Source organism: Ranitomeya variabilis, chromosome 6 (genome assembly GCF_051348905.1).
Source record: "Ranitomeya variabilis isolate aRanVar5 chromosome 6, aRanVar5.hap1, whole genome shotgun sequence".
NCBI lineage: Eukaryota > Metazoa > Chordata > Amphibia > Anura > Dendrobatidae > Ranitomeya > Ranitomeya variabilis.
Genome location: NC_135237.1, coordinates 286,787,999 through 286,814,806, shown reverse-complemented (window position 1 = coordinate 286,814,806; position 26,808 = coordinate 286,787,999). Strand labels below are relative to the sequence as shown.

The window sequence follows — 26,808 nt, the reverse complement described above, 5'->3', positions numbered from 1 at the left end:
AGTGAACCTCCCAACATTCCCAGCTCTGCCTGCCTTACTCGCGCTACAACCACTGGATTCTGCTACATCACCCCATGTCTGTCTCATAACAAACTCTGCTCTGTCACTGGGCTCTGCTACAAGAGCGCTAGTGTGCTTCCAGACATAACCAGCCATACTGCTGTGTAGTGCTACATCACCACATGTGAGTCTCCAGCCATATCCCGCTCAGCTGTTCCACAAGTCTACTACGTCGCCGAGTCTGTCCTGTGATCTACTTCACTGTCCAAAGCTCCAGCTGCCATCCATCCTCTACAGCCTCCATTCTTCTGGTTCTCATTCATCCTTACAGCCTCCATTCTTCTGGTTCTCATCCATCCTCTACAGCCTCCATTCTTCTGGTTCTCATTCATCCGTACAGCCTCCATTCTTCTGGTTTTCATTCCTCCGTACAGTCTCCATTCTTCTGGTTTTCATTCCTCCGTACAGCCTCCATTCTTCTGGTTTTCATTCATCCTTACAGCCTCCATTCTTCTGGTTCTCATTCATCCTCTGCAGCCTCCATTCTTCCGGTTCTCATCCACCCTTACAGCCTCCATTCTTCTGGTTCTCATTCATCCTTACAGCCTCCATTCTTCTGGTTCTCATCCATCCTTACAGCCTCCATTTTTCTGGTTCTCATTCATCCTTACACCCTCCATTCTTTTGGTTCTCATTCATCCTTACAACCTCCATTCTTCTGGTTCTCATTCATCCTTACAGCCTCCATTCTTCTGGTTCTCATTCATCCTTACAGCCTCCATTCTTCTGGTTCTCATTCATCCTTGCAGCCTCCATTCTTCTGGTTCTCATTCATCCTTACAGCCTCCATTCTTCTGGTTCTCATTCATCCTTACAGCCTCCATTCTTCTGGTTCTCATTCATCCTTACAGCCTCCATTCTTCTGGTTTTCATTCATCCGTACAGCCTCCATTCTTATGGTTCTCATCCATCCTTACAGCCTCCATTCTTCTGGTTCTCATTCATCCGTACAGCCTCCATTCTTCTGGTTTTCATTCCTCCGTACAGCCTCCATTCTTCTGGTTTTCATTCATCCGTACAGCCTCCATTCTTCTGGTTTTCATTCCTCCGTACAGCCTCCATTCTTCTGGTTTTCATTCATCCGTACAGCCTCCATTCTTCTGGTTTTCATTCCTCCGTACAGCCTCCATTCTTCTGGTTCTCATTCATCCTTACAGCCTCCATTCTTCTGGTTCTAATTCATCCTCTGCAGCCTCCATTCTTCTGGTTCTCATCCACCCTTACAGCCTCCATTCTTCTGGTTCTCATTCATCCTTACAGCCTCCATTCTTCTGGTTCTCATCCATCCTTACAGCCTCCATTTTTCTGGTTCTCATTCATCCTTACACCCTCCATTCTTCTGGTTCTCATTCATCCTTACAACCTCCATTCTTCTGGTTCTCATTCATCCTTGCAGCCTCCATTCTTCTGGTTCTCATTCATCCTTACAGCCTCCATTCTTCTGGTTCTCATTCATCCTTGCAGCCTCCATTCTTCTGGTTCTCATTCATCCTTACAGCCTCCATTCTTCTGGTTCTCATTCATCCTTACAGCCTCCATTCTTCTGGTTCTCATTCATCCTTACAGCCTCCATTCTTCTGGTTTTCATTCATCCGTACAGCCTCCATTCTTATGGTTCTCATCCATCCTTACAGCCTCCATTCTTCTGGTTCTCATTCATCCGTACAGCCTCCATTCTTCTGGTTTTCATTCCTCCGTACAGCCTCCATTCTTCTGGTTTTCATTCACCCGTACAGCCTCCATTCTTCTGGTTTTCATTCCTCCGTACAGCCTCCATTCTTCTGGTTTTCATTCATCCTTACAGCCTCCATTCTTCTGGTTCTCATTCATCCTCTGCAGCCTCCATTCTTCTGGTTCTCATCCACCCTTACAGCCTCCATTCTTCTGGTTCTCATTCATCCTTACAGCCTCCATTCTTCTGGTTCTCATCCATCCTTACAGCCTCCATTTTTCTGGTTCTCATTCATCCTTACACCCTCCATTCTTCTGGTTCTCATTCATCCTTACAACCTCCATTCTTCTGGTTCTCATTGATCCTTACAGCCTCCATTCTTCTGGTTCTCATTCATCCTTACAGCCTCCATTCTTCTGGTTCTCATTCATCCTTGCAGCCTCCATTCTTCTGGTTCTCATTCATACTTACACACTCCATTCTTCTGGTTCTCATTCATCCTTACAGCCTCCATTCTTCTGGTTTTCATTCATCCGTACAGCCTCCATTCTTATGGTTCTCATCCATCCTTACAGCCTCCATTCTTCTGGTTCTCATTCATCCTTACAGCCTCCATTCTTCTGGTTCTCATCCATCCTCTACAGCCTCCATTCTTCTGGTTCTCATTCATCCGTACAGCCTCCATTCTTCTGGTTTTCATTCCTTCCTACAGCCTCCATTCTTCTGGTTTTCATTCATCCGTACAGCCTCCATTCTTCTGGTTTTCATTCCTCCGTACAGCCTCCATTCTTCTGGTTTTCATTCATCCTTACAGCCTCCATTCTTCTGGTTCTCATTCATCCTCTGCAGCCTCCATTCTTCTGGTTCTCATCCACCCTTACAGCCTCCATTCTTCTGGTTCTCATTCATCCTTACAGCCTCCATTCTTCTGGTTCTCATCCATCCTTACAGCCTCCATTTTTCTGGTTCTCATTCATCCTTACACCCTCCATTCTTCTGGTTCTCATTCATCCTTACAACCTCCATTCTTCTGGTTCTCATTCATCCTTACAGCCTCCATTCTTCTGGTTCTCATTCATCCTTGCAGCCTCCATTCTTCTGGTTCTCATTCATCCTTACAGCCTCCATTCTTCTGGTTCTCATTCATCCTTACAGCCTCCATTCTTCTGGTTCTCATTCATCCTTACAGCCTCCATTCTTCTGGTTTTCATTCATCCGTACAGCCTCCATTCTTATGGTTCTCATCCATCCTTACAGCCTCCATTCTTCTGGTTCTCATTCACCCGTACAGCCTCCATTCTTATGGTTCTCATTCATCCTTACAGCCTCCATTCTTCTAGTTCTCATTCATCCTTACAACCTCCATTCTTCTGGTTCTCATTCATCCTTACAGCCTCCATTCTTCTGGTTCTCATTCATCCTTACAGCCTCAATTCTTCTGGTTCTCATTCATCCTTGCAGCCTCCATTCTTCTGGTTCTCATTCATCCTTACAGCCTCCATTCTTCTGGTTCTCATTCATCCTTACAGCCTCCATTCTTCTGGTTCTCATTCATCCTTACAGCCTCCATTCTTCTGGTTCTCATTCATCCTTACAGCCTCCATTCTTCTAGTTCTCATTCATCCTCTGCAGCCTCCATTCTTCTGGTTTTCATTCATCCGTACAGCCTCCATTCTTCTGGTTCTCATTCATCCTTACAGCCTCCATTCTTCTGGTTCTCATTCATCCTTACAGCCTCCATTCTTCTGGTTCTCATTCAGCCTCCATTCTTCTGGTTCTCATTCATCCGTACAGCCTCCATTCCTCTGGTTTTCATTCATCCGTACAGCCTCCATTCTTCTGGTTTTCATTCATCCTTACAGCCTCCATTCTTCTGGTTCTCATTCATCCTCTGCAGCCTCCATTCTTCTGGTTCTCATCTACCCTTACAGCCTCCATTCTTCTGGTTCTCATTCATCCTTACAGCCTCCATTCTTCTGGTTCTCATCCATCCTTACAGCCTCCATTTTTGTGGTTCTCATTCATCCTTACACCCTCCATTCTTATGGTTCTCATTCATCCTTACAACCTCCATTCTTCTGGTTCTCATTCATCCTTACAGCCTCCATTCTTCTGGTTCTCATTCATCCTTACAGCCTCCATTCTTCTGGTTCTCATTCATCCTTGCAGCCTCCATTCTTCTGGTTCTCATTCATCCTTACAGCCTCCATACTTCTGGTTCTCATTCATCCTTACAGCCTCCATTCTTATGGTTTTCATTCATCCGTACAGCCTCCATTCTTATGGTTCTCATCCATCCTTACAGCCTCCATTCTTCTGGTTCTCATTCATCCGTACAGCCTCCATTCTTATGGTTCTCATCCACCCTTACAGCCTCCATTCTTCTGGTTCTCATTCATCCTTACAGCCTCCATTCTTCTGGTTCTAATTCATGCTTACAGCCTCCATTCTTCTGGTTTTCATTCATCCGTACAGCCTCCATTCTTCTGGTTTTCATTCATCCTTACAGCCTCCATTCTTCTGGTTCTCATTCATCCTTACAGCCTCCATTCTTCTGGTTCTCATTCATCCTTGCAGCCTCCATTCTTCTGGTTCTCATTCATCCTTACAGCCTCCATTCTTCTGGTTCTCATTCATCTTTACAGCCTCCATTCTTCTGGTTCTCATTCATCCTCTGCAGCCTCCATTCTTCTGGTTTTCATTCATCCGTACAGCCTCCATTCTTCTGGTTCTCATTCATCCTTACAGCCTCCATTCTTCTGGTTCTCATTCATCCTTACAGCCTCCATTCTTATGGTTCTCATCCATCCTTACAGCCTCCATTCTTCTGGTTCTCATTCATCCTTACAGCCTCCATTCTTCTGGTTCTCATTCATCCGTACAGCCTCAATTCTTCTGGTTCTCATTCATCCTTGCAGCCTCCATTCTTCTGGTTCTCATTCATCCTTACAGCCTCCATTCTTCTGGTTCTCATTCATCCTTACAGCCTCCATTCTTCTGGTTCTCATTCATCCTTACAGCCTCCATTCTTCTGGTTCTCATTCATCCTTACAGCCTCCATTCTTCTGGTTCTCATTCATCCTCTGCAGCCTCCATTCTTCTGGTTTTCATTCATCCGTACAGCCTCCATTCTTCTGGTTTTCATTCATCCTTACAGCCTCCATTCTTCTGGTTTTCATTCATCCGTACAGCCTCCATTCTTCTGGTTTTCATTCATCCATACAGCCTCCATTCTTATGGTTCTCATCCATCTTTACAGCCTCCATTCTTCTGGTTTTCATTCATCCGTACAGCCTCCATTCTTATGGTTCTCATCCACCCTTACAGCCTCCATTTTTCTGGTTCTCATTCATCCCTACAGCCTCCATTCTTCTGGTTCTCATTCATCCTTACAGCCTCCATTCTTATGGTTCTCATCCATCCTCTACAGCCTCCATTCTTCTGGTTCTCATTCATCCTCTGCAGCCTCCATTCTTCTGGTTCTCATCCACCCTTACAGCCTCCATTCTTCTGGTTCTCATTCATCCTTACAGCCTCCATTCTTATGGTTCTCATCCATCCTTACAGCCTCCATTTTTCTGGTTCTCATTCATCCTTACAGCCTCCATTCTTCTGGTTCTCATTCATCCGTACAGCCTCAATTCTTCTGGTTCTCATTCATCCTTGCAGCCTCCATTCTTCTGGTTCTCATTCATCCTTACAGCCTCCATTCTTCTGGTTCTCATTCATCCTTACAGCCTCCATTCTTCTGGTTCTCATTCATCCTTACAGCCTCCATTCTTCTGGTTCTCATTCATCCTTACAGCCTCCATTCTTCTGGTTCTCATTCATCCTCTGCAGCCTCCATTCTTCTGGTTTTCATTCATCCGTACAGCCTCCATTCTTCTGGTTTTCATTCATCCTTACAGCCTCCATTCTTCTGGTTTTCATTCATCCGTACAGCCTCCATTCTTCTGGTTTTCCTTCATCCGTACAGCCTCCATTCTTATGGTTCTCATCCATCTTTACAGCCTCCATTCTTCTGGTTTTCATTCATCCGTACAGCCTCCATTCTTATGGTTCTCATCCACCCTTACAGCCTCAATTCTTCTGGTTCTCATTTATCCCTACAGCCTCCATTCTTCTGGTTCTCATTCAGCCTTACAGCTTCCATTCTTATGGTTCTCATCCATCCTCTACAGCCTCAATTCTTCTGGTTCTCATTCATAATTGCAGCCTCCATTCTTCTGGTTCTCATTCATCCTTACAGCCTCCATTCTTCTGGTTTTCATTCATCCGTACAGCCTCCATTCTTATGGTTCTCATCCATCCTTACAGCCTCCATTCTTCTGGTTCTCATTCATCCGTACAGCCTCCATTCTTATGGTTCTCATCCACCCTTACAGCCTCCATTCTTCTGGTTTCCATTCATCCTTACAGCCTCTATTCTTCTGGTTCTCATTCATCCTTACAGCCTCCTTTCTTCTGGTTCTCATCCACCCTTACAGCCTCCATTCTTATGGTTCTCATCCATCCTCTACAGCCTCCATTCTTCTGGTTCTCATTCATCCTCTGCATCCTCCATTCTTCTGGTTCTCATTCATCCTTACAGCCTCCATTCTTCTGGTTCTCATTCATCCTTACAGCCTCCATTCTTCTGGTTCTCATTCATCCTTACAACCTCCATTCTTCTGGTTCTCATTCATCCTTACAGCCTCCATACTTCTGGTTCTCATTCATCCATACAGCCTCCATTCCATCCTTACAGCCTCCATTCTTCTGGTTCTCATTCATCCTTACAGCCTTCATTCTTCTGGTTCTCATTAATCCTTACAGCCTCCATTCTTCTGGTTCTCATTCATCCTTGCAGCCTCCATTCTTCTGGTTCTCATTCATCCTTACAGCCTCCATTCTTCTGGTTCTCATTCATCCTTACAGCCTCCATTCTTCTGGTTCTCATTCATCCTCTGCAGCCTCCATTCTTCTGGTTTTCATTCATCCGTACAGCCTCCATTCTTCTGGTTCTCATTCATCCTTACAGCCTCCATTCTTCTGGTTCTCATTCATCCTTACAGCCTCCATTCTTATGGTTCTCATCCATCCTTACAGCCTCCATTCTTCTGGTTCTCATTCATCCTTACAGCCTCCATTCTTCTGGTTCTCATTCATCCGTACAGCCTCAATTCTTCTGGTTCTCATTCATCCTTGCAGCCTCCATTCTTCTGGTTCTCATTCATCCTTACAGCCTCCATTCTTCTGGTTCTCATTCATCCTTACAGCCTCCATTCTTCTGGTTCTCATTCATCCTTACAGCCTCCATTCTTCTGGTTCTCATTCATCCTTACAGCCTCCATTCTTCTGGTTCTCATTCATCCTCTGCAGCCTCCATTCTTCTGGTTTTCATTCATCCGTACAGCCTCCATTCTTCTGGTTTTCATTCATCCTTACAGCCTCCATTCTTCTGGTTTTCATTCATCCGTACAGCCTCCATTCTTCTGGTTTTCATTCATCCGTACAGCCTCCATTCTTATGGTTCTCATCCATCTTTACAGCCTCCATTCTTCTGGTTTTCATTCATCCGTACAGCCTCCATTCTTATGGTTCTCATCCACCCTTACAGCCTCCATTTTTCTGGTTCTCATTCATCCCTACAGCCTCCATTCTTCTGGTTCTCATTCATCCTTACAGCCTCCATTCTTATGGTTCTCATCCATCCTCTACAGCCTCCATTCTTCTGGTTCTCATTCATCCTCTGCAGCCTCCATTCTTCTGGTTCTCATCCACCCTTACAGCCTCCATTCTTCTGGTTCTCATTCATCCTTACAGCCTCCATTCTTATGGTTCTCATCCATCCTTACAGCCTCCATTTTTCTGGTTCTCATTCATCCTTACAGCCTCCATTCTTCTGGTTCTCATTCATCCGTACAGCCTCAATTCTTCTGGTTCTCATTCATCCTTGCAGCCTCCATTCTTCTGGTTCTCATTCATCCTTACAGCCTCCATTCTTCTGGTTCTCATTCATCCTTACAGCCTCCATTCTTCTGGTTCTCATTCATCCTTACAGCCTCCATTCTTCTGGTTCTCATTCATCCTTACAGCCTCCATTCTTCTGGTTCTCATTCATCCTCTGCAGCCTCCATTCTTCTGGTTTTCATTCATCCGTACAGCCTCCATTCTTCTGGTTTTCATTCATCCTTACAGCCTCCATTCTTCTGGTTTTCATTCATCCGTACAGCCTCCATTCTTCTGGTTTTCATTCATCCGTACAGCCTCCATTCTTATGGTTCTCATCCATCTTTACAGCCTCCATTCTTCTGGTTTTCATTCATCCGTACAGCCTCCATTCTTATGGTTCTCATCCACCCTTACAGCCTCAATTCTTCTGGTTCTCATTCATCCCTACAGCCTCCATTCTTCTGGTTCTCATTCAGCCTTACAGCCTCCATTGTTATGGTTCTCATCCATCCTCTACAGCCTCAATTCTTCTGGTTCTCATTCATAATTGCAGCCTCCATTCTTCTGGTTCTCATTCATCCTTACAGCCTCCATTCTTCTGGTTCTCATTCATCCTTACAGCCTCCATTCTTCTGGTTCTCATTCATCCTTACAGCCTCCATTCTTCTGGTTTTCATTCATCCGTACAGCCTCCATTCTTATGGTTCTCATCCATCCTTACAGCCTCCATTCTTCTGGTTCTCATTCATCCGTACAGCCTCCATTCTTATGGTTCTCATCCACCCTTACAGCCTCCATTCTTCTGGTTTCCATTCATCCTTACAGCCTCCATTCTTCTGGTTCTCATTCATCCTTACAGCCTCCATTCTTCTGGTTCTCATCCACCCTTACAGCCTCCATTCTTATGGTTCTCATCCATCCTCTACAGCCTCCATTCTTCTGGTTCTCATTCATCCTCTGCATCCTCCATTCTTCTGGTTCTCATCCACCCTCACAGCCTCCATTCTTCTGGTTCTCATTCATCCTTACAGCCTCCATTCTTCTGGTTCTCATTCATCCTTACAGCCTCCATTCTTCTGGTTCTCATTCATCCTGACAACCTCCATTCTTCTGGTTCTCATTCATCCTTACAGCCTCCATACTTCTGGTTCTCATTCATCCATACAGCCTCCATTCCATCCTTACAGCCTCCATTCTTCTGGTTCTCATTCATCCTTACAGCCTTCATTCTTCTGGTTCTCATTAATCCTTACAGCCTCCATTCTTCTGGTTCTCATTCATCCTTACAGCCTCCATTCTTCTGGTTTTCATTCATCCGTACAGCCTCCATTCTTATGGTTCTCATCCATCCTTACAGCCTCCATTCTTCTGGTTCTCATTCATCCGTACAGCCTCCATTCTTATGGTTCTCATCCAACCTTACAGCCTCCATTCTTCTGGTTCTCATTCATCCTTACAGCCTCCATTCTTCTGGTTCTCATTCATCCTTACAGCCTCCATTCTTCTGGTTCTCATCCACCCTTACAGCCTCCATTCTTATGGTTCTCATCCATCCTCTACAGCCTCCATTCTTCTGGTTCTCATTCATCCTCTGCATCCTCCATTCTTCTGGTTCTCATCCACCCTTACAGCCTCCATTCTTCTGGTTCTCATTCATCCTTACAGCCTCCATTCTTCTGGTTCTCATTCATCCTTACAGCCTCCATTCTTCTGGTTCTCATTCATCCTTACAACCTCCATTCTTCTGGTTCTCATTCATCCTTACAGCCTCCATACTTCTGGTTCTCATTCATCCGTACAGCCTCCATTCCATCCTTACAGCCTCCATTCTTCTGGTTCTCATTCATCCTTACAGCCTCCATTCTTCTGGTTCTCATTCATCCTTACAGCCTCCATTCTTCTGGTTCTCATTCATCCTTACAGTCTCCATTCTTCTGGTTCTCATTCATCCTTACAGCCTCCATTCTTCTGGTTCTCATCCATCCTTACAGCCTCCATTTTTCTGGTTCTCATTCATCCTTACAGCCTCTATTCTTCTGGTTCTCATTCATCCTTACAGCCTCCATTCTTCTGGTTCTCATTCATCCTTACAGCCTCCATTCTTCTGGTTCTCATTCATCCTTGCAGCCTCCACTCTTCTGGTTCTCATTCATCCTTACAGCCTCCATTCTTCTGGTTCTCATTCATCCTTACAGCCTCCATTCTTCTGCTTCTCATTCATCCTTACAGTCTCCATTCTTCTGGTTCTCATCCACCCTTACAGCCTCCATTCTTATGGTTCTCATCCATCCTCTACAGCCTCCATTCTTCTGGTTCTCATTCATCCTCTGCATCCTCCATTCTTCTGGTTCTCATCCACCCTTACAGCCTCCATTCTTCTGGTTCTCATTCATCCTTACAGCCTCCATTCTTCTGGTTCTCATTCATCCTTACAGCCTCCATTCTTCTGGTTCTCATTCATCCTTACAACCTCCATTCTTCTGGTTCTCATTCATCCTTACAGCCTCCATACTTCTGGTTCTCATTCATCCGTACAGCCTCCATTCCATCCTTACAGCCTCCATTCTTCTGGTCCTCATTCATCCTTACAGCCTCCATTCTTCTGGTTCTCATTCATCCTTACAGCCTCCATTCTTCTGGTTCTCATTCATCCTTACAGTCTCCATTCTTCTGGTTCTCATTCATCCTTACAGCCTCCATTCTTCTGGTTCTCATCCATCCTTACAGCCTCCATTTTTCTGGTTCTCATTCATCCTTACAGCCTCTATTCTTCTGGTTCTCATTCATCCTTACAGCCTCCATTCTTCTGGTTCTCATTCATCCTTACAGCCTCCATTCTTCTGGTTCTCATTCATCCTTGCAGCCTCCACTCTTCTGGTTCTCATTCATCCTTACAGCCTCCATTCTTCTGGTTCTCATTCATCCTTACAGCCTCCATTCTTCTGGTTCTCATTCATCCTTACAGTCTCCATTCTTCTGGTTCTCATTCATCCTTACAGCCTCCATTCTTCTGGTTCTCATTCATCCTTACAGCCTCCATTCTTCTTGTTCTCATTCATCCTCTGCAGCCTCAGTTGCTCAGTCACAGCTTTATTCCATCTGCTTATCTAGACCAGAACCTTGAAATATCCAGTTAGATCCACACTAGGTAATGTGTTTTGTACTGTAGGAGTAGTATAAATATGGAGGACCAAAAAAAATTGTAAAACAGCCATACAGACACTGTGAATGAATAAGTGTTCAGCTACAGCCTCCCCTGCTCCCCCTCCCTTCATAACGACCTTTGCACACGCTCATTAGATGCTTCTATACAAAATATAGGGTCAGAGTCTGTCCATCGTGCCTATACTACAGAACTAGAGGATGGCCAACAGTGCAGTAACGGTGCCCTATGAGTGTGGCAGCCTCATCTTACATAATACAGTTGATGATCTTAGTGCACCTCTTTGGAGTAGTGGGGCGATAGGCAGATTAGTCAGGGACAGGATGGATCACTGGACGCAGACTGACTTGTTGATGGCAGGGGTAGGAGATGGGGTTGACACGAGCTTAGGGAGTGTTATGACCTTTCCAGGCTCATTTCCTATGTGGATGAGAGAGCCCCCAACAGCATATCACGTGTCAACACAGAGGGGATGAGGAAAGCGTCATGTTTCTTGCTGCAGTGGTAACTGCCTACATATGAATTGTATACATTGCAGATTCCCAACATATACAGTACATTTAATAGAGACTGATGACGGATGCCAATCAGTGGCTTTTGTCACCCACAGGCTACTAAAGGGAACTGGTAACATCCAGAAATACTATTTACCTGCTGATATAGTGATAATCTTCATGGAAATAGCATTTAAACCTTGCCTGTTGTCTTATGGAGCAGCAGCTTCAGGGACGAAATGAAGTGATATCCTCCCTGCAGCCTCTCGCAGTCATCAGTGTGACAGCCTGCTCTGACGTGTGCGATGCATCGTGTATGCAGAGCAGACTGTCAGGGTATGTGCAGACGTAGATGGATCCTCTGCGGATTATTCCGCACCTGTTTTGAGAAACCCGTAGGTAAAAAGCACTGCCTTTTACCTGTGGATTTAATGCGGATTTACCGCGGATTTTATGCGTTTTTTGTGTGGATTCCACCTGCGGTTTTACACCTGCGGATTCCTATTGAGGAGCAGGTGTAAATCGCTGCGGAATCCGCACAAAGAATGAACATGCTACGGAATAAACAACGCAGTGTTTCCGTGCTTTTTTTTCTGCAGCATGCGCACTGCGGATTTTGTTTTCCATAGGTTTACAGCACTCTAAATTCAGGGAAAACAGCTGCGAATCCGCAGCATCAAAACCGCTGCGGATCTGCAGCAAAATCCGCAGCGTGTGCACATACCCTAAAAAAGTGCCGGGAAAGGGGGGGTGAGTTACCGCCGCAGTCGCTGTGTAGTGGGCGGTGACTGTAACAGCTCCCTGCATCACCCCAATGACTGGAAGAGAGTGGCAGCAGAGAGGAAAAAAACTAATTTTCACCCTGTAACCGCTGCTCCAGTAAGCAAGCTATTTGACTGCACATTACACCTATATCTGCAGGTGAGCAGCACTTATTGACCTGATAGCTTTCCTTTAAGGTATCCTTTATCTTCTTTGTAGTTTTAACTGGATACTATTGTTTGGAATATTGCAGTCTACTACTACACTATGCCATAACTTTTCACTTACAGGCCAGATGGAGACCTTTTTACCTGTACACAGAAGACTATGTCCACATTTAGCATGTAAGTCAGCAGATTTCTTGTAAGGGCCCTTCTAAGCAGCCCAAAAATACACACCATTTCCACTGTCTGGCAGGTAACGTACAGGAGCACATATGCGCATGGTGGAGCGTTCCTACCTGACACGGCTTCTTCATTTTAATTGCTATGACATGATATCTGTAGCAGCACAGCTCACAGGTCCACAATCCTCGCTCGCTAATCCATTTTAGTAAGCAGAGCTGATGGGTGTATCTCACAGATCCATCACAGCGACAAGGATTGAGTAACTCACCCTGGAATGAGAATTAGCAAGGAATCAATATGGCTGGCAGGTTAATATGTGCGCATGTATGAAAGAAGAAACGATGTTTTACAGAGGAAAAAATGTCTGTGATTGAAATACGATATTCTCTATACATGTGAAAGTGGCTTTCCCACTAAGATCGTTTACGGCATGTCAGTAAGTCATGGATGAATGGTTGTAGATCGGTTCCCCAAGATTGGTGAGGAGCAGGTGAAAGGATTCAAGAGGTTGTCCGGTAGCAAAGATTTCCCCTATGATGTGTCAGTCATGCCCTAACAACTTTCTTATATATATATATCTACATCTCACATGACTTCATGCCCCGACACTGGCCAGTAGGCAGAATGGCATCGGTGATGTTCCTACCCTCGACAGTTTGCTGGTATCATAGCAGTGTCCATGTGGGGACCCACCACACAGTTCCCAGATTCACCCGTGTGAATGAAATTGGGGATAGGGACAGGAAAGGCCGGAGGTCTACACCTTCTCCTCACAAGTACCACGGTCAAGGTCACGTCGCAATGAGAAGTTGTAAATAGGGGGAGCACCCCATAACTGTGGTTCCTCTTCTTGGTGAACCTAAAGGGGTATTCTGGTAGGAATAAGTTATCGCCACTAAGAATATGGAACATATTAGTAAGTATATTCTTTACTCCTGGCGCACTATGCGAATGGTGTGCCATTATTTGCAGTGGGTGCCAGCCAAGCTGCAGAGAAATCATAAATATGGATGTTGGGAACACATTCCCCTAAGAAAATTATTCTACTGCTGGACCTTTTGACAGGCTTTTTCCTCTTTAAAAATCCACACAAAAAACTAAAAAATGTTTTTTCTATTTTACTCTGCACTTGTCACCGTGAAAAAGTGGTTGTATTCCTGGTGCGGTTAGCTATGCAAATAAGGTTTAGGCCACATTTATACACTGAGAAATTATAATAATTAACAAATTTATTCCAGTTGGAAGGTGGAGAAAAAAGTGGAGTATCAGCTCTAGACAGAAGTGCTATATCTAAAGATGCGCCAAATTTATCTAACATCAGATTCTTGGATCAAATAGCGCAAAAAGCAGCAACGCAGCCACAAGTAAAATTGACTTTAAAAATTCCCAACATGAGAAATCTCCCCCACAGAGTCTGTAATATGGGCTTGGGATTCAGGACCATAAACTTATTGTGAATGGCAAAATCACCTGTACTAACAACTTAAAGGAATTTTCAAAGACTTTTTTTATTTTTTACTATGGACCTAAAAACTAACAGGCAGGTAACTGCCAACAGATACAACTACCTGCTTGTTCTACAAGGAGTCGGCTCAGCGCAGTCAGCGACCGCTCCTGCAGGCAGTTCAGCTGCTCACTTCAGCAGAGACGCTCTTCTTCCAGGCTGCTCGGGCTATGGGGTGTGAATTCCAACATCATGCTGATTGACAGCCAGGTCCCAGCAGTTATGCAGCGGGGAGTCATCAGCAGTCATGCCCAGTTAGCAGAGCAGAGCCGAAGAGACGCCCCCACTCTGTCGACATAACATCATGCTTCTACCCCTTCATCGGTATTATCATTTATGATACAATAGAGAACACTCAGCGATAATCAGATTTACATATCCTTTTACATCTAATGATTCACTATTATAACCTTGGTCTCACGCTGCTAAATTTTTACAAATGTTTACACTTTTTTTGTCTATCCTTATACTGTATGTCATTATATGCGACAAATATACACTCTTATCTTTTTAGACTACTACTGATGTACAGTATATTTCTTTTCTATCAATTTCTATTTTTCTTTCACACCTTCAAAAATAGTTTGTCTTGAGAATTGCTGGCTTCTGCCATCCTACTGTCTCTACGGCTATTTCTCCTTATAACCCCATATTTTACTTTCTGCATCACTTACCGTATTTATTTTAAACCAGAGTAGTCACAATGCCTCGTTAGCTGGTTTCTTCCTATTCTTCAATCTCATTCTCTCCTATACTTTTAGTGTTCCAAATCACAACTTCCTTCTTATCCCTTTCATTCCACACCACTATTTTCCTTGTTTGTTTCACTTTCAACATTTTTATTCTTCTTCCTACCTACTACATCTCTCATTGGAGACGTCAAATGCAATGTTGCATCGAAGCTGGAAATGCCCATTTATGTGAGTATTCACAAGTCTGCAGTCACATAGAGTGACTGCAGACTTGCAGCCTAAGGCCACACAACCCCTTTACATAATCTTCTTTTTCATATTTTAACCTCCCCCCCAAAGCTGATACCTGCAAGCACGCCTTCAGCCCTGGTGGTCTGAAATATGAAGAGACCATTATAAAACCGGGTTCAAAAGACAAAAAGCAACATCTCGTGAAATGTAAAACCAAACCACAGGAGCATTATTATCTCACCATAGCATACAAACTGCTTCCATTGCCCTCATGTCAACTCTTAACAGAAAGGAAATTGCTAATAAATGCTGTCACTTTCATGAATGCAGGGGTTAATTCTTAATTGACCCTATGCCAGATTTCTGTCAATAGCCAAGTCACAAATAATGTTGTAAATTGTAGTGCAAATCTGATTGCCTGCCTCAAGAGATGCGCCGATTCCTTACAAAACCGGCACCTCTTAATAAATTAGCCATCAAACATCGATCTTCATACATCCAACCACAATTTTATTTTATGAATAAATGCTGATTCTCATATTATATAATAAAAGCAGCTTAATCGTGCAAAATGTTTAGTGTATTCACTTAACTCCATGTTTATCCAACGTTGCACCTTGACGATACATTTGGCACAAATTAAGCCAGTGCAATTCTTTGAGCATGACGGTACTTCCCAAGAGCCGGAGACCCAAATGTAGCAAGTACAGGATTTTTGCTGAAATTGTCACCTTTCATGCATGTGAATAATGGTTACAACATAAACGTATTTGTTCCACACTTTTTTAAGGCAGCCATGACCCATCTAGAAAATTTGATTTTTTGTTGTTGTAATTTTAACGTATAAGTGCAAAATGGCAAATAACTGGCGTGCTTTACACCACAAGGTTAACCACAACCCATGTTCTCATCATTTTTAAATTTTTGGCATAGGAACTAAACGGTGTATAACAAAAATTCCCGAAACAAATGTCCTAAACCCCACGGCATTTATGGAATAGATGCACAGTGATAGGTCCGGGTAGACAGCAGGCACTCTAAATAAATGGGGCAGATTTACTAAGACTGTTCCATTTTTAGGCAGAGTAACTTTAGAGGGGAAAGTCATAAAATGCACAAGAATTATAGTTCTTGCTGCAGGATAAATTTGGGGCATCTTTACTATTAACAGTCTAATTTTCAACCCTCTATTACATAGTGGAAAAATTGCTGTCAATAATTTTCATTTCTTATATTGTGACAGTTTGTTACCAGAGATATAAGAAATTTGTTTTATCTATAGCCACTTTTCATTTCTAGGTCCTCTCTTTATTTTTTGGTAATACCATATAGATTATAAGCTTACAGTGCTGTGCAAATGAATTGGGACAAAGCAAAAAAATAAAATGTTATAATGCCCTGTTACATACTAATTCTGAAAATTACCTTTTTCCACTGGCTAGTTGACCAAGATTGATTTATTATATAATAAAACTGGTTTGAATCACTGACTGGTAACCAACTTACGATTTTACTTAAAAAATGCTTTGTCCCAATGAATTTGCACAGCACTGTATATGAGCAAGGCTTATTCCTACCTTCTTCTTACTACTTTTTGCTTTATTTGTCTGTACGGTACATTGATTTTCAATTCTTTCCATATGTTCCTGGAATACTATGTCATGTAAAGCGCCATGGGGGGTTAAGGTATATAATAATAACGCCCTGATGTATGTATTAGTCATTAGGATGCTGAAGGATTGGGAAATAACACAAATGTGAATTTTAATATATTAAAAAAATATAGTTAAATAGCCACAGCACAAAATCGTTTGCTTTTTTATCAAATACAGAAATGTTATGCAGTAAAAGTCTTACCTTTAACAACTCAACACATACAAAGCCTGTTTATAACCACTAATTAAAACAAATAGCCCAAACTGTGGATATGTTCTATACATAAGTGTATTTTCTCGCTCATTATGGCCCCAGGGAAATTACAAACACGTCCAGAGTACTCTAAAAGCCATTAACTGGTTGGTAAGGTACGTTCTCTGGCCATCTGCTCTTTAGCATGAAGGGAAAATGCTGTGATAGATAAAAGAAGCCAAGAAACAGCCATGTAAACACCAGTATGTAAAGATAATGGTAAATCCCCATTAACCAGATGGAGACATCCCGTGTATGAATTACTCACTTAGTAGTTTAGTAGGAGGAACGTCACAGGAAGCCGGCAGTACATTACGGTAAATCACACAGTACAACCACCTGGCTAACAATGTGTACACCACGGGCCGAGAAATATAGGAGAACAGAACAGAAACATCACAATTCATTCAAAATGAGAAATAAAATACCAATATCAAATGCTAATATATAGCTTTTGGAAGGGATCTGTGGAAGTACAACAATATTGTCCAAAAACAGCGCCACTCTTGTCTATGGCCTGCATATGGTATTACATCTCAGCCCATTCACTTCCATTACTCACAAGGAAATTAAAAAGCTCTCAGCACAGCTGTAGTATGAATAAAAATGTTTCTTTGTGTGAACAGGATTAGATAATGATTCAGTTACAAACCAAAAAAAACAGGAAGGTCTTAGTGAGGGCCACATGGAATACAATTATTTATTAATACTCTGCTGTAATATACCTGTCAGCCTTATATTTTATCTTTTTGACAATATTCATCACTCCTAAGTTATGAAAATTACTGTACTTTTTATTGCAAAATCTGTGCCCACCACTTGCTACGACATCACTTACCGTATATTTATTAGCTGTGTGCTGTGTCATCACTGTGCCCATAACCTGCTATGACCTCACTTATACTTATTAGCTGTGTGCTATGACATCACTGTGTCCATCACCTGCTGTGACCTCACTTATATGTATTAGCTGTGTGCTATGACATCCCTGTGTCCAGTACCTGCTATGACATCACTTATATTTACTAGCTGTGTGCTCTGACATCCCTCTGTCCATCACCTACTGTGGCATCAATTATATTAGCTGTGTGCTGTGACATCACTGTGTCCATTACCTGCTGTGACATCACTTATATTTATTAGCTGTGTGCTCTGACATCCCTCTGTCCATCACCTACTGTGGCATCAATTATATTAGCTGTGTGCTATGACATCACTGTGTCCATCACCTACTGTGGCATCAATTATATTAGCTGTGTGCTGTGACATCAATGTGTCCATTACCTGCTGTGACATCACTTATATTTATTAGCTGTGTGCTATAACATCCCTGTGTCCATCACCTGCAGTGGCATCAATTATATTAGCTGTGTGCTATGACATCACTGTGTCCATCACCTGCTGTGACATCACACATTTATTAGCTGTGTGCTGTGACATCACTGTGTCCATCACCTGCTGTGACATCACTTATATTTATTAGCTGTGTGCTGTGACATCACTGTGTCCATCACCTACTGTGGCATCAATTATATTAGCTGTGTGCTGTGACATCACTGTGTCCATTACCTGCTGTGACATCACTTATATTTATTAGCTGTGTGCTATAACATCCCTGTGTCCATCACCTGCAGTGGCATCAATTATATTAGCTGTATGCTATGACATCACTGTGTCCATCACCTGCTGTGACATCACACATTTATTAGCTGTGTGCTGTGACATCACTGTGTCCATCACCTGCTGTGACATCACTTATATTTATTAGCTGTGTGCTGTGACATCACTGTGTCCATCACCTGCTGTGACATCACTTATATTTATTAGCTGTGTGCTGTGACATCACTGTGCCCATCACCTGCTGTGACATCACTTATATTAGCTGTGTGCTGTGACATCACTGTGTCCATCACCCGCTGTGACATCACTTATATTTATTAGCTGTGTGCTGTGACATCACTGTGTCCATTACCTGCTGTGACCTCACTTATATTAGCTGTGTGCTGTGACATCACTGTGTCCATCACCTGCTGTGACATCACTTATATTTATTAGCTGTGTGCTGTGACATCACTGTGTCCATCACCTTCTGTGACATCACTTTTATTTATTAGTTGTGCTCTAACATCACTGTGTCCATCACCCGCTGTGACATCACTTACATTTAGTAGCTGTGTGCTGTGACATCACTGTGTCCATCACCCGCTGTGACATCACTTACATTTAGTAGCTGTGTGCTGTGACATCACTGTGTCCATCACCTACTGTTAAACTTATATTTATTATCTGTGTGATATCACATCACTGTGTCCATCACCCACTGTAACATCACTTATATTTATTAGCTGTGTGCTATGACATCACTGTGTCCATCACCCACTGTAGCATCACTTATATTTATCAGCTGTGTGCTGTGACATCACTGTGTCCATCTCCTGCTGTGACATCACTTCTATATATTAGCTGTGTGCTGTGACATACCTATGTCCATCACCTGCTTTGACATCACATATTTAATAGTTTTGTGCTGTGACATCACTGTGTCCATCACCCGCTGTGACATCACTTATATTTATTAGCTGTGTGCTGTGACATCACTGTGTCCATCACTCGCTGTGACATCACTTACACTTATATTTATTAGCTGTGTGCTGTGACATCACTGTGTCCATCACCTACTGTTACACTTATATTTATTATCTGTGTGCTATGACATCACTGTGTCCATCACCCACTCTAACATCACTTATATTAGCTGTGTGGTATGACATCACTGTGTCCATCACCCACTGTAGCATCACTTATATTTATTAGCTGTGTGCTGTGACATCACTGTGTCCATCACCCGCTGTGACATCACCTATATTTATTAGCTGTGTGCTGTGACATCACTGTGTCCATCACCCACTGTAGCATCACTTATATTTATTAGCTGTGTGCTGTGACATCACTGTGTCCATCACTGTGACATCACTTATATTTATTAGCTGTGTGCTGTGACATCACTGTGTCCATCACCTACTGTTACACTTATATTTATTATCTGTGTGCTATGACATCACTGTGTCTATCACCCACTGTAACTCACTTATATTTATTAGTTGTGTGCTATGACATCACTGTGTCGATCACCCACTGTGACATCACTTATATTTATTAGCTGTGTGCTGTGATATCACTGTGTCCATCACCTGCTGTGACATCACTTATATTTATTAGCTGTGTGCTGTGACATCACTGTGTCCATCACCCACTGTAACATCACTTATATTTATTATCTGTGTGCTATGACATCACTGTGTCCATCACCCACTGTAGCATCACTTATATTTATTAGCTGTGTGCTATGACATCACCGTGTCCATCACCTGCTGTGACGTCACTTATATTATCTGTGTGCTATGACATCACTGTGCCCATCACCTGCTGCATTTATTACCTCTGAGTTATGACATCACTATGTGCAATATTCTTGTGTGTTATGGCACTGTGTTCATTATTTCGATGCTGTGACATCAGCGTCGAACTTTTACTACAAAACTATGCCCCCTGACCTCACTATATTTATCGTACTGTTTTCTTTTCCTGCGATGTTGCTTCACTTTACTACTACCTCCATATGGTGACCTCATTTGTGCTACTTAATACCTCTTGATTTCTTTAAATAGCTAGTTAGAAGGTGATATCTGATGACTATTATCAATGATACACTACTGTATAAAAGTTTCCTTTCCTACTTTTCAAGTTTCCAAAATGAATAATTCATCACAACGTTTCCAAGTGGTGACTCCAAACTAAACCAGGTGAACAAAGCAGCTCTCTCTACTCATGTATAATAAAGGGAATCTGTCAGCAGATTCCTCCGTGCTAAGCCAATAGTGCCTTGTAGTACACTTAAAGACATGAACACTTTCTTAGCGTTGATCGTCTTCTGTTTGTTGAGAAAATATATGTTCAATCATCACGCAAGTTAGGTCAGGAGAGGCCAATGAGTGGTCTAAGGTCCAGCAAGTGTCGTCACTACACCCCTCCAATCCCTCTGCATTATTAACTGGTGAGCAGGACACAATTTAAAGACATGAACACTTTCTTAGCGTTGATCGTCTTCTGTTTGTTGAGAAAATATATGTTCAATCATCACGCAAGTTAGGTCAGGAGAGGCCAATGAGTGGTCTAAGGTCCAGCAAGTGTCGTCACTACACCCCTCCAATCCCTCTGCATTATTAACTGGTGAGCAGGACACAATGACGTTGCATAGTGCTAGGGCATCAAACAATGCCAAAGTGGAGGCGTTAGAGTTTAATGAGCATAGCCAGAGCACTGACAGAGTTTGGGAAGCCCACTGGGTGCTTGCCACAGAATTTAATTAAGGATTAAAAGTTTATTTTTTCTGCAACAATTGGTCGTTTAGCACCAAAAAACTTTTCATGTCTTTAATTGTACTACCTCACAAGGACTGGTTTACAGGCTAGCAATCTGCTGAAATCTGGTTTAAGCACGTCCAAAAACAAAAAACAAGAAAGTCTAACCACTTACAGCCAGAAAAGAGAAGGCACTCTGAAATAAGATTCATGGGAGCCATTCTATGGGGTCTCGTAGCAACGTGGTGAGCGCCTCCATTCTCATAAAATCATCCGTCTTATGAACCCATTGGGTTACTGAATTGGCTTCCAGTGAGCTGGCTTATTTGATCAGACATCATTGATAGAATATTTCAAAAATGATTTTCCTATATATAATCAAAGGGAGGTCATAAGCGAGTAGGGCTGGGCAATGACTAAGTTTGGTATTTAGAACCTCACAAGACATTATGGCCCTGATACATTAAGACTGGTCTTTTGCCCACCAGAGTTAACTGGAGTAAGATGCACCTGATTCACTAAGAGGTGCATGCCACTTAATGAACTAGGTCCGTCTTACAAGAGTCATGCGCCTCTGGCACAAATATACTCCAGTAGGGGACTGTTCGTTAATTATTTTTTGGCAGAGATAGCTGAGTTGCAAAAATGGCAAGTGTTACAAAATCTTATGAAGTTTTCAGGGAACATATTACCATCTAGGCCAGGGGTCTCAAATACACGGCCCCAGGGTCACATGCAGCCCCTGAGACTGTCTTCTGCAGCTAGTAGGTCACCGGAGCTCCTGAGACATCCTAGAGGAAACAGAGCAGGTTGAAAAAGAAGCAAGCCAATGCCCCTTTGACATCACCCTGGAGCAGTGTGTCAGAGAGGAGCCATGTCTTTCCCACGCTGATGGATCTTAAAGGATAGATGAATATGGAGAAAAGTATTTTTTTAATCCCTTTCCAATATCTGCCATACATGTACAGAGCACCGGGAGGTGACTTCCTGCAAACCACCATATATGTATGGAGCAGTGATGGCTCCAGCTCACAAGCAGAGCTAGCACCATCATCTGAGGGTATCAGATCTATGTCACAGCTGCCTCACTTCTGCAATGGCCACAATCGGTATCAGCATCAATCATGGCCACTAAAATCCTTACATACTACTGTCAATAGTGACAGCAGTATCTAGAAGGTTATTTTAGGCCTTTGAGGCTTTAAGCCTATCGGTACTCGGCCATTGCAACCAAGGCCAAGTAATGGTCTTTGGGTTAACCAGTTACAGTGGCCTGTAAGGCCCTGCAATAAATAGAGTCTAACAGGCAAAACTGACAAATCTAATAGCCTGCAGTACAAAAGCATTGTAGGATATTAGATCAGAGATCTAATACCCTTCTAAGTTGTCTTTACAGCCAAAGATGAAAAAAATTATACCTTGATATCTGCAATATATATGGTAAATTATCTGTTAAGATCTATGGCCTGGACACAGATCTCCTTGAGAATCTGCCTCTAGATCTTACTTTATATGAAAGGAGGCAACCAGTGTGAGACATGTAGATCAAGAGAGCAGACTTTCAGTCATTACATGTTTCACGCTGATAACATACCTGTGATGATATGAGGTTGTGGGTTGTAATAATCACCTAGGCAGGTTAACGATGCAACTATTTTTTTATTCCTTACGTCTATGGTTGTACAACAGGTAGATGGTCAAAATACAATGTCCTCAGTCCACAAGTTCCCAACCTGGCATCGGTAGTTCCACTGCCCCTGTACCAGGCGATACTCACTGTCTCCCAACTTTGGTTGGCCCACAACTTTTGGTTTCTCCAGACAGTATAGTGTCTAGTCACAGCCTATGTTCCTCCAGATGATGGATATCAGGACAGTAGCTCATGCATACCCCTTCAGACAACAACCGTTCTCCAAACTCCATAGGCCATCCATCCATGTACTCCAGGATGTCATGCTCGATCCGCTCTCTTCGAAGTTGCTCTCCCAACTACCTGACTAAATATGTGGCTTCTTTTCCTCCCTCCCCCTTAAACATTTGCTTTTAGATCAAACAATGAAGCATATTCCATAAGCCCATCACCTGGGACTGCATGTGAGACCCCCTGTAGTGAAGGCTCCATTTGGTCTACAATCCCCATCCACACAATGGGACTAGTGGCTGTAAGAAAAATGTAATGATAGAGTTCCTTAATTACTACTCTTGGCTTGGTCTAATGTATGCATAACATCTAGCCTGCATGTCTTCCTCTGTTAAACTGACGAACAAGCAAATTACTAATAAAGCACAGCAAGCAAATCTCTAATAAAATACAATAATATCGACGCAATTGGTGCTGGTGCTCCGTGCTGGAAAAAGTCGGCAACCTGTAGAGCTGTGGACTCCACTCTACATCCATTCGTCCTATAGTCTTTAGTAAGTGGCCAGCTCCTCACAATACCCTTTAATATAAAATAAGCTCTGGAGGCAGATTCTCACGGAGATCTTTGTCCCGCCACTAGATATTAACAACTAATTTACATATTAAGAAATCATGGATGTCTCTGGAATAAGACATCGGATCGCAGATACCAAGGTATTATTTTTATTCAACTTTCTATGACCTGCATGCAAATATAGACCTAGGATTGTTGATCCTTGTGACAGATTACCTTTAAGTTTTTCAGGCAGCATGTACCTAATTAAAACTTTTGGGTTATCTCGCTCTTGATAGCACAAATAGCAGATTTTTCTGATGTAATCCACAACCAGACATTATTTTCCCTGCCACGGCCACTGCAAGGGAAATGTAGCATTACATTGTGGGCATTCAGATGAAGGGTATTAATTGGCAAAATAGACACTAGGTAATGAGAATGGGGAGTCAGCCCCAAAAAATACTGTCCAAAATTCCCACAATACTCACTGAATCAAAATATTTAGCAGTGTTGTGAGTAACAATTTTAAAACATTTAAAACCATAAAACCAACATACATATATTTTAAAAGACACCATAAAGTTTCCTATGTATGGTTTTTGTTCTATCTATACCAAAGCGGTGGAAAAAGCAAGAAACAAATAAGAATCATGGTCACAAACCCAAATGGCTATTGTGACAGTGATCCTCAACTTATAGGGATTTCAAAATCTCAATAGTCATAACTACCAGAATGCCCTTGCACATAGTTGTCGGATGGAAATATAGTAAATAGATAAAATTGGAACGGTCTCACCATTTCTGGCTAGAGACTCACTCCTTCGATCGGATATCCAACCAGCAGCCTGCCTTCTGGTACGAGTAGGAAGGAGCAGCGGTCCGGGTCTGGACCTACTGTGACCTATTCAGCGCTATTTAACCCTAGGGCCCCAAGACTTCCATCCTTTCAAGAGCAGTCCATGGCTTCCCCTAGTGTAAAAATACCCTAAAAAGCCTCCAGATGCGTTTTTCCTTCTTTGGGTCTTCAGGGGAGAACATATGCACGCTATATACGTAGAACCTCTATGGGCTTATATTCCCCTGTCTATCACTGACTGTGCACCAAATGCTAATGGCAATCACCCTTGTTTGATGTCCAAATTCTCTAAAAGGGCGTATAGATGATGATTGATTTTTATGAGTCAATTCCATTATTCACGTCTTCAAGAGGCTGTCTGGCTTTGGGGTACAAGTCTACAGTCACTCTATGAATGCCCACTTAGATGAGCCAATAATTGAGAACTAGTTAGACTGCCTTATATGTAGCTGATTAGAAGTCGTTTTAAAGGCAATGTGCACTGAATCATCTAGCCTAGAATGCTACCTGTGCATAGGATGTGATTGTTCTCAGCAGAACAAGTCCTGTTTACTTAGGATGTGGAACCGGCGTGGGCATTTTGCTCATTCATCAGTTGATCGGCATCCAATTTACACAGCATGTAATTGTGAAACGAGTATTTTTAACAATGCTCATTCACAATTACCTTCCAATGTAAATGCCCCTTTAGAATAACGGTTACTACCATGACTGCACTTGTGCATTGTAATTGTATTCGCAGTAGATGCCTTGTGCAGAAATACGTCTTACATAGAAAGGCTGAGATCTTTATTTTATCTATTATCATGCCCACATGACAGACAGCTCAACCGAATGCAAGAAGCAAAAAATGCCCAGTCATTCTGATTGACTTCACCGAAGACATTGGGAATCACTCCAGAGTACAAATCTAATTTCTAAGGAATAAATCTTAGCAGACTGCAAAATGCATTACGCTAATGCCGAATCATTACCAGTGTTTGAGCCTACGACTCTACTGCGCTTTATTAGGGAGCTATTTGGTCTCTGCTTCTAAAACAAACGTTACCTGTGAAGGAGCCAGTGATGAAACAACCTGGGCGAGAAGTCAGGAAACGCACTGTAAGGGGTGGTCCCCTTTTAGAAAAGTTTTTCCTATAAGCTCCATTAGTAGTATACACACAAACCACGCCTTATTCACCCTCCCCAGGTCCAGTACTGAATCTCCACTGCTGCCCCCAGTGTGTGTTATTGTTTGCAGCGCTAATATCTCGTCGATAGTACTACAGCAGATAACTGAGCTCAGTGGCTATGCTCATGTAGATGGCATTTTACAGGCCACCTTTTATAACAACTTCTAAGTAGATGAAACCCTGCCCATGATGCCATTGCTTGGATCACCAAAGGTTCACATCTTCCTTCCACTGTAAAAAGGAGTAATATTTCTGAATAGTTCTGAGACTATGTGGAGCAAATTCTACAAGCCCTTCTGCCGCACTTTTCCCCAAACATAGGAAGAATACAGCCTCTCTACAGTTCATGCAGCCACTCTAAGCTGTAGAGCACCAGGACCTTCAAGCCAATAGATTTTTATTGGGAGTGATAAGTAAAGTAATAATATAAATTTGTATTACCTTCATCTGAGAAATGCGATTTTATATCAGATAAATATGTTTATAGTATTTTCATTTCCTCTGAAGCTTGGGGAATGTGAATTCATCAAAGCATGAAAGCAATAATAGATCACAGTGAAGAATATTCTCTGTCATATCAAAGTAAGATGATTCTTCATTTATAGCACAAGTACATTATTTTTGTTGATAATGTAGATAAGTTAAGTTGATCGGCACATCCAAAAAAATTGATAAAATCTTCAAATTGTATTCCATAAGTATCAATTATAATCCACATGCTGGCGATAGAAAAAACACTCTCTATGACTAAAGTGCATAAGGTGCCAAAACACGTCAGAGTGTTTTTTCTATTACAGCATATTTGATACTTATGGAATAAAATGTGAAGATTTTATCTTTTTTTTTTAGATGTGCAGATCAACTTTAATTTTCTTGGACTAATTTCCTGATGGTCAGCCACTGAATATAAAGCACAGACATGGTCATTTATTGCAGGGTGAACAATTTATTTATTCCTTTTTTACGTATCTATGGTATCTTCTATCTATCATCTATCTCATTGGACCTATCTATTTATCTATGTACATTTTTTTTATATCTTTACCTATCTACATTGGTTTGCATAAGTATTCCCCCCCTTGGCATTTGTCGTGTTTTGCTACTCCACAATCAGTTCTTTAGTTCATGTAAAGAACATGATTACAACTGTGAACATTTGGTTTTCTTTTTATTGTGAAGCAAACAACAAAACAGGACAAAATAACTGAAAACTTCAGTGTGCATAACTATTCACC

General features: G+C 42.3%; 1 protein-coding gene across 1 annotated transcript in view; it reads right to left on the bottom strand.

Annotated features, from left to right (window-relative positions):
* MARCHF11 (membrane associated ring-CH-type finger 11) overlaps positions 1 to 26,808 on the bottom strand; it is a 61,538-nt gene that overhangs the window by 11,935 nt on the left and 22,795 nt on the right. Inside the window, exon 3 of the mRNA XM_077267632.1 lies at positions 12,546 to 12,701. Coding sequence (XP_077123747.1) covers positions 12,546 to 12,701 — 156 coding nt within the window. The remainder of the gene's footprint in view (positions 1 to 12,545; positions 12,702 to 26,808) is intronic.